The sequence below is a fragment of the Panulirus ornatus genome, chromosome 9 (assembly GCF_036320965.1).
Source record: "Panulirus ornatus isolate Po-2019 chromosome 9, ASM3632096v1, whole genome shotgun sequence".
In the NCBI taxonomy this organism is placed as follows: Eukaryota; Metazoa; Arthropoda; class Malacostraca; order Decapoda; family Palinuridae; genus Panulirus; species Panulirus ornatus.
The window spans coordinates 54,989,982-54,999,557 of NC_092232.1; the positions used below are offsets into that span (position 1 = coordinate 54,989,982).

A 9,576-nucleotide genomic window follows, 5' to 3' on the forward strand; every position below is an offset into this window, starting at 1 on the left:
TCAACAGCTTCTTTATTTCGTGCAAGTTTGGCTAAATTATCGACTTGGATTTGAATCCCTCGATCATTAATGTCAAGATTATCTGTCCCTGGCTTCACAGACCAGCAGGTTACATTCTGATCTCAGGGTGTTAAGCTTAGGTAAGTAGTGAAGACAAAGAATCTGGGATCATTAAACTGTCTGTGGCAGTGATCCCTCCCTGCTCACGGGTGATGAGGATGGCGGACATTTCGGGTTGTAGGGAAGATGCCCGATTGCTCATTGTAACATTTTTGTCTCGATTACCATCGCACTGGATCACACACACAAGTTCTCTCTCTCTCTCTCTCCAAAGTAGTCTACACTTTCCTGCTGCTGGACGTAGCGTAGCTTAGGGCTGCATCAGGTTGACCAGCGAGCGGAAACTCACCATCAGCGAGATCGTGTGATCGTTAACAGACGAAACAAAAAATTCAGCTTCTTCAAAGGAACTTATCACTTCCAAGGAGTCTATCCTTTCTCTGCTCCTAATTGTAGCGCATCAAGAAAACTCTGGTTTCTTCTTAACAAAAGGGGTCTTGGTGTTATGTGATTTAGAAATTAGGGTGAGAGAAAGGAGAGGAGAGTTGAGTTCTGCGTCTTGCAGTCTTTGAGAATGGCTAGTGAAGATGAAGTCGCTAAGAGAAGGGGGTAAGCCCAGCCCTCGTCTCCACAACACCACACGGATCTAACTGATAACTGAGTCTGGGGGAAACAACCAAGATTCTCGCCAGGTGGTAAGGTTCATGTTAACTCATTGTTTACCAACGCTCCTGCCACGAGATCTGTTATATTACATTAAAGGTACGGTACACACACACACACACACACACACACACACACACACACACACACACACACACACTGTTCATAATATTCCCGTCAAAAATACATGAAGAAGAACTTTTATGATAGAAGAGTTGCGGACAAGTGGCATAAACTGAGAGGAAGTGGTCAGATGCATGCAGCACAGAAATTCAAAAAGGCTGTAAGAGAGCAGAAAAACGTCCAAAAAGATGGGGGGGGGGGAGTCTCTGTAGTGGGAAAAACTCCCTCCTTGTACTGTCCAAATTGGTAATTACAAATGAGGAATCATAAGACACAGGTTGATGTCCCCAGCGACGTCGCTGACCGCTCTCCCATGAGGACCTAACACATCACGTCCTCCGCTACCACTCAAAATATACCAGCGGTCGGCCGTCTTTCTGATAGGAATTACCGTAATTAATAGCTTCCCACGGCACATAAACTGCAGTAAATTACTCATAACAATTGGAGAATCCCCCACCCCAGTCCCCTGGTTTCTTATCTTCTGCGGTACATAACTGTCAGCGAGAGACGGGTAACGTTGCTTCTTATGATTCTCATCTAAGTTATGCATTATTGTTTATGCCTCCTGGAAATGAGAGAAGTAAAGAAGAGAGGCGGGCGTTTTGGAGGGAGCCGAGTGAGTGCGTCAGCAGTTTTCAAGCGAGGGATCAGAGTTAGCGATGGGATATAAAAACCTGAAACATATGTGACTTGAGACGTAAAGAAATGTTACCAAACTCCTCAACGCGTACAAAATTATTACAGGAAAAAAGTAGCAACAAGTCATGTGTTCTCCATTGTCATGTACTCCCGGAAAGCGAGTCTTGAGTAATTCCAAACACGTCTGGACGACGGCTGTCCACGATCAGCTACTCACGTCCGGCCCCGCACGTGCCGCCCTACCGTCGCCGCCTTCGTCAGCGCAACGCCAGAGGCCGCGCCAACAAGGCAGGGGAAACTCGCCGCGAAATGCCACAACGCCTGGGGCGCGAGTGAGCGACGCCGCCCACTTACACAGTCATACTCTTTTCCCTGTACGTCAGAGGGAGGGAAAAACCCCGACTAAGAGTTAAGGAAAAGGGGAGAAAGACAGACTTAAAGAGAGAGGCAGAGAGAGAAGAAGAGCTTGTGTGTGTGTGTGTGTGTAAGACTGGGGAGAGAGAGAGAGAGAGAGAGAGAGAGAGAGAGAGAGAGGAGCGCGAGTGGGCTAGATAAATATATATATACACCTACACCGCAAGCCGTTTGGATCTTTACCTTCCCCATGTTTTCCCCAGCAACCCCGCCCTGGTCCCCCCCCCCCCCTTTATTTTTACAGGGCTGGTTCTCAGCTTCCGCTAAGATTCTTTGGTTAGTTTTCGTATTTATACCTCTCTTTTCTATCTCTTTATCCTCTTTTTGTGCACGTTTAAGGGCACAGCCTCGATGAGGACTTGTGTCAGTGACTGGGAGCCGTCGACGTAAAATGAGACAGATAGAGACCAAAACATCGATCGATAACGGAAGCGGAGGGAACGACCGTGCAGGAGAACTGGGCAGCACAAGAGGTATCACGTCCGCGTACACATACAGAGAGAAAAGAACAAGAGAAAGAAGAAAGTATAAATATGCGAGAGGGAAAAAGGACGGTTCACGCCCAGAAGGAGCGCTAAGGCGAGAAGACGATGATTCATACGATTCGAATCATGAATGAAACATTTGAACAACACTGGGCCTTAATGATTCACATATTGTTTCGGTGGGATCAAAACCTGAATCCTTTTATCATTTCTTGTCACCCTACGACAAAATCGTTCATTTATAAGAACTAGTTTTGAAGAAAACCTATTTAACATATCTTCAACTTCAACAATAAGACGATGACAGGAAAAAAGTATATCAAATATAACCAAAAAAATCATTTTTGATATTTTGTCGAATTATCATGCTGAACTATTTTCTTTTTTAGCCACTTTGTCAGAATTGTGTAACAGTTTAATTTTTGTTGCGTTATATATCAGGGTGTGGTGAGGGGCGCGCCGCAGTTGTCAACGGAGGGGCGGGAAGGATCCCCGTGTAAACACGGACGATGGTGGTGGCCCTCACCGTGATATCGACCCGGGCCTCACGCCGCCTCCTCCGCCTTCTCCTCCTCCGCCACAGTATCATCCCTCCAGACGCTGCCTCAGAACCGCACCTCCGTCCCACAAGAGCGTGTGTACATTGTTATGGTTCACCAGGAAGCTTATTGCCAAGCCGCTTCTCTCCCCCAACCGACACCAAGTCACCTGACCAAGGGGAGGAATCTCGCTAATGAAACGTCGTATATAAGGCGTCGGGAGTGCCGTATTAATGACCGCATTCGTGCTGGAAAGAGGGATTCATTGTTACTTATTTTGAGGATTTATTGTTACTTATTTTTAGGGATTTACTGCTATTCATTGAGGAATTTATTGTTACTTATATTAAGGGCTTTATTGTTACTTATTTTGAGGGATTTATTGTTGCTTATTTGACACGAAGTAGGAGAATTAAGTAGAACACTGAAGACGTCCATTAAAGACGAACGGAAACCCACTAGGCACAAATTTTGTATTAACTCCAAAGGCCAGGTCTGCCCAGCCACCACACGCCCCCCGTCCCTCCTTCCCTTATACAATAGTCTATGGAGCGTTCCCCCCGTGTGCTCGGGACCATATGTGATGCTGTAACATTCTTCAGGCGATCCTTAGACGTATTTTCATTTGCCCGAGATGTTAGTATGGGTATGTTTCCATGAGGAAAGTAGCAGGTTATGAGGATTGCTACTAACATGAGCTCAGGAAATGCACTTCCCACCCGACCGTGGAAGCCAGACATCTTCCATGAAAGCACCAACGCTCGTGACTCAAGACGGCTCCATCACACGACGTTTCACACTGTAGGAAGCGAGGCTGTAGGAGAACTGTTTGTGTGTCGAAAGGGAGGAAGATGAGAATGATGACAAGCCAGCACCAGAGTAGGCAAGCTGACCTTAAACCACCAGAAAGTTGGATAGGGATCGTGTCACGTTCCTACAGAACCGTGGGATAAGAATCATTGCCTCATCGCTTTACACCCGTCGACAAAGACTCACCTATTTGATAACGAAAAAGTCTGTACCAGCACGTTTAATTCATTGTCTGTGGAGTAATGCTTCACCAAACATTTGCTTACAACACCTGGCCGGCACAGGTGTCAAACACCTGTGTCCTCGCCGCCCGCTCGACTGCCAACACTCACACGCACCAACAGTTTGTGCTCGGCTGACCACCAAGCAAAATCAACAATATGATTGTATAGCGAGGCTGGGAGGTCAAGCGTGCCCAGCCACACGATCATTAAAATGACCTCGTCCGAAATGATCAGTGATCAGAAAATCTGGAGGTGTCATCACCAACACGTCCCTCCAGCCCATCACTGAAACACACACCCCAACGTTTATCATGATACCATGACGAAACTTGCGCCCCTGACTCGTTTTACTAACTGCCAAACTCTCCCGCAGGATCATATCTTGATAGGACGCGTCTTCTGAGAAGTTGATCTTTTAGAATAGCGTCAATGATGGCTCGTTTAGGATATGCAAAATATGCAACTGAAAATCAAATGGAAATACCATACGTCAAACCAACGAGGTCTCATCAATAGAGTAGTTGGCCCAGTTATATACTCCACAGGACGTGTTTTCAAGTACACCAAATTTCTGAAGTGTCTTCAAACTGCCCTGACCTTATCTATCCTTTTTCTCTCTGACATGTTAACAACACCGGACCTCAGCCACTTACCTTGAGACTTTTGCATCTTGGGTCGAGGAAGCTGGCGACGTGGTGGAGGGGCGTGAGTGCTAGAGCATCCGTAAGGCTTTTGGCCAGGTGCTGTTTGAGCTGCCTTACTGGTGGCGAGCTAGCTGGGGAAGCACACAGTTGGAGCAGTTTCGCTCGGCACAGCACAGCCTGATTTAGCGTGGGTCGCTGGGGGTCGCGCACCGTCAGGAGACACCGCCGCACCCCCGTCAGGAGCTCGGCCACCTCCTGGTAGGCGAGGCGTTCCCCGAGCTGGGAACTGCCGCTATCACAGCCTTCCATCACCACAAACAACTCGTCGTGATGAGCAGTAATGAAAGTCAGATCATGCAACAAGGCGTCCCATCGTCGCACTTCGTGAGGCTGCAGGCCGCACCCGGTCACCCCGGGCACTCCTGAATCAGCGAAGAAGGACAAGACAGCGGCCACGTCGTCGCAGATCTGGCGATACGAAGGTTCCTCCGTCAGGGACTCTAGCACCTCCTCCGTCGCGTGCCACACACAGCGCACGCCCACCACGCCGGTCTCCGCTGGGGTCCCCTGATCGCTCACCACCGTCACATGCTTGTCCCGCATGGCTGCTGGCACGAGCACATCGCTGAAGAAGTTCGCCAAAAGGGCTGTCACAGCTTCCTCATCTGTCTCCTGCTCCGTCAGACGGTGAACGCCAAGGGCGTAGCTGCGAAGCTCAAACTTCGGGGTGATGAAATGTATGGCCCCGGTAAGGAGTGCCAGTTCACGATCCTTGTGTAGAGACAAGCAGAGGTTCGGCTGGTCCAGCACTGCCCGAGCGATGATGGAGCGCGAGTCTCCAGCCATGGGTGTGAGGAAGGTGTTCAGTAGCTGCCTGGCGGAGGGCAGGGGCTCTTCTTCGCGGAAAGTGCCGTGCGCAGCTCCCAGATTTAATACTGTCCAAACTAACCTTTGAAACGCTGAGGAGTCGAGAGCTGACGCCGACACCAGGTCCTGACACATGTACCGCAGCAGCGCCCTTGCCACCCCAGCCATGGCCGCGTTTGGCGCCACTGGTACTTCGTCAGAATGACCTCGTGGTCCATCACTGTCATTCCGTAGTGTTAAGCTGAGCGGTGAGCCCTGAGGTGAGCCTGGCTGGGCGGCATGGGCAGGAGCTGGGGAGTGGGCGCGTACCGCGGGCGGTGGAGAGTCGCCCAGGCGCGGGTCGACCTCCGTGGACGGTATGGCATCGTCAGGAGGTCGGGAGTTGAGGTCTGTGGCTGAACACCGATGCCGAAGTAGTCCTCCCGTGCCACTGTATTTTGTGTAGGTCACGACTTTCAGGCAATTTTTACACGCCGCGAAGGGTCTGATGACGCCGTCCACATACACCACGGAGAACCTGGACCACACGTCCGAGATGTAATGAGAACCCGCAGAGTCCTTCTCTGAGAGGGTGATCCGTGAAGAGTTACTACTGACGAGCTGCTGCACCACGTCCTTGTTCAGCCCGCCGCCCTCCTCCGCCCCGTCCTCGTGGACGCGCACGCGCCCGACGTACCTGCTGGGGGATTCAGAGCCTCGGAGATCCTCGGGCAGTGCGCCGTCGCTGGTGTCCGCGCGCTCCTTCTTCACTCTGACGCGGCCCCAGGAGGAGCTGCTGGCCTCGCCCGGGCTACCGGGGCTGCCAGTCCTTCCCTCCTGTACAGTCACCTCCCGAGGCCGTTTTGCCTCCTGTTCTTCGCGTTCTCGCTCACGTTGCTGCTGCTGCTGTTGCCTGTGCAAGTGTTCTAAGTGGGAATGGTGCAGCTGCTGTTGAAGGTGCTGCAGACGCTGTGGGTCTGCGAAAAACCCTGTTGCGTTGGCCAAGTTCAGGGCGGTGAGTGGGTGCGCCGCAGCAGCCGCCACCAGTTGAGGTAATTGCAGAAATCTCAAATCAATCGGAAAAGATGGTGGTGGTGCGCCGGGTTTCCGTTTCCGGCTCCCGACGGAGGCGCTGCCGGTGGAGGTGGTGGTAGGCTGAGCGGCGGTGGGAGGCGAGCCCGTGCTGGTGGGCGACGCGCGCGACGCCGTGGTGGTGAGGGAGACAGGCGAGGACCGAGCACTCCCGCCATCGCTGTGGGAAGGCATCTCACTCTTAACGGAGATGACATCCTCCTTGGCGTTATTATCACTTAAAAACGTGTCACCTTTGATGTCGCCCTTGAGGCTGGCTGCTACTGTATCCACAGGGAGGTTGAGCTTCGCCGAGAGCTTGACAGCGCGGTTGACCGGGGACCTCTCCGACAGGGGGTTGCATGGGTGGCGCAGGAGACTGGCTGTCCCACTCCGAGAGTCGCAATGTAACACTCGAAAACATACCTTGCACACGGCGAACGGCCGAATCACATGGTCCACTCGCACACGATAATAGAATTTCCAAGCATCAGCGCGCGCTTTTTGGTTGATCTCCAATTCCAAACGATCAGAATGCTCTAATATCAACCTTTCAATAAGCGTCTTGTCCACGACCTCTGTCATATTCGCACTGGCCCACGCCAAGCACACAACTGGCTCGGGTAGGTGCGCGTGCGTGAGTGTACTGTAGAATGTGTCACGGTCACACGCACGACTAGGAACGTGACGGGAAATTTATAACAGATCGTTCTAGCGGGATACACACACCTTGCAAAACAATCACATTTACCTGAAAAATCTGGCCTGCTTTTACGTTTCACGGTTATAATGAAATAAGGCACTTCACATGATGACGAAGAAATGGGAAACACACACTGGTACTTCTTGAAAACTCATAAAAACAAGTCCGTCTGAGAGTAGCGTGCGCGCTGGCTAGAACGCACTTTGGCCCGGGAGCCGCTGGATGTTGATTCGTCACGGAGGCGGGTGAGTCAATACGCGGCCCCACGTGACGGGATCAGCTCTCCGCACTCCTCACGGCTCCTCACGGCCTCCCCCTACGCCGTCCCCTGCCCCTTCCCCTCGTTTCAGCCCTTCACTCACGACATAGTGCGTTAGGGGACGAGGCGACGCTAGGCGAACTGCCACTGTCGCCAACACTCGGCGCGTTCGTAGCGCCAGCTGATGAGTGCGTGCAAACCTAGAAGGGTGAGCCTCGCCAACACCTGATCTGCCGATATTTACAAACTTTGTAAGAAGCAGCGCTGATGGTTCACTACTCCTTTAGCAGTTGATTAAATATCCACGCATTACCACTGCTTCAACCCTGTATTTCCATCACTGTTCACTGTGTTGGCCGCTGTATGCGGGCTTAGGTGGACCCCGCTAAGGTGAGTTACATAAATGGCGGAGCTATGCAGGCCCATAAACAGCGGTGGCCGGTGGTGGTGGTCAGGCCAGCCCCGGGCCAGCAGGGCCAGCCACTGATGTTCGTCATGTTCTGTTCTCGTACGTCCTTCACTACACTACACAATCACCAACAGTATTTCCTCCGTGCAGCACTTATCGCTTGTCGTTGGTGAACGGAGTGGCGATCAGACGCGGCGGGTTTGGTCCTGGAGCTCACCAACCCAAACACACCAAGCTAACCGTACCCAGGAGTGAGCGAAAATGTGTGGTGGTGTTGTGGTGGGGGCTGGGTGGTGGTGGCAGTGCGGCTCCTCCCTCCGTGGGGCGACGCGGGGTCGGCTGGGCGGCGGCAGGCAGCGGTCATGCCTCCAATACTAATTAGGACCGGACCGGCTAGCCAACCAGCCAGTCAGGGAGACTCGAAGCCTCCTCAACTACCCACCATCTTCCTCATCGGCATCCACCACCTCCACCACCTCCTTCCTCCTCCTGCATCATACCTCCTCCTCTTCCTTCATGTTTTACATCGTTTACGGGATGATGGCTTCCCTCACCTCGTGTTGTGACAACACTCCACACTCGTCGGACTTATAACGACGGAGCCTCTCGCTGGCTTACGATTATGCAAATTTTACTTCTGTTTTACGATCCCTGTTGGAAAAAACAAAATAAGGAAAATGTGAAACGCCATCTTCCAAAACAATTTCGTACACGATGAAGGCGTGTTTTTTATTGCCAGCTCTGGGACCTCCGTCCATGAATGAAACGCCATTCACAATCGCATTCCTAACTGTACTAGAATATTTTCCACGACAGAAATAAACACGAATATCTGTCTTCAAAAATGCTCCTACATGAGGTTTAGCTACAGTTGATGGCGAGAGGAGCAGATGTTCTCTGGTCAGGATGGCTCGATGAACAGAAATTGAGTCTTACAAGAGAGCGACGCAACGCCCCAGGAATTTCTTCATAGTGCGTGACAGAAAATCGCTATCACTTGCCACATTCAAGGAGCCGAGTGTTGATCTGTCGTTACCTTCCGTCACAACTTGAGTTCCAGAGGATGAATCGTTACGTGAGACCATTGGAGGGAGGCGGGCACATAAGGGCGACTATAGGTGGTGGTGGTGGTGGTGGTTGGTGGGCGAGTGGTTCGTGACGGGCAGGTGTTGCCAGCAGCGCGGCCCGTCCCCTCGCCCTGGGGAGCGGGAGGCGGCCACCAAATACCAGGCTTGATGCACCCCAGCCTGTCATCTTGCTGCACACCACAATACTTTACTATACCATTACTGCCTCCTCAATATTGCCCGATGTAGATAACTCAAAGTTGCAGTAAAATTGGTCAAATCGAGATTCTTGGTAGGACGGGAGAGTTAAGTGGACCTCCTAGGGCTCCGCATGAAACACGGCGGCCAAGAATCCGCCAATTGCAACGTGACAAAAAAGTAAGCCCGGGGGCCTGACGGGCCCAGCCCCTTGCATGCTTAGGTGCAGGAGGCGGTGCACGGATGTGACCTGCAGGAAAGCTGCTATTCCGCCCTCACCAAAGTAGCAATTGAGGCCAAATACCGCGGCAGCCGGGCCGACCGGTCCACTACCTGCCCTACCTGGGGACATCACCGCGGCCGTCCCGGGCGGCGGGCGTGGGACGCACAACTGCACGTGACGATACCAGGCAACCCGG

General features: G+C 52.0%; 1 protein-coding gene across 1 annotated transcript in view; it reads right to left on the bottom strand.

Moving 5' to 3' along the window:
* Window positions 1-8,961, bottom strand: part of BEAF-32 (Boundary element-associated factor of 32kD) — a 71,598-nt gene extending 62,637 nt beyond the window's left edge. Inside the window, exon 1 of the mRNA XM_071665244.1 lies at window positions 4,614-8,961. Coding sequence (XP_071521345.1) covers window positions 4,614-7,106 — 2,493 coding nt within the window. The 5' untranslated portion in view covers window positions 7,107-8,961. The remainder of the gene's footprint in view (window positions 1-4,613) is intronic.
* Window positions 8,962-9,576: the final 615 nt, after the last annotated feature.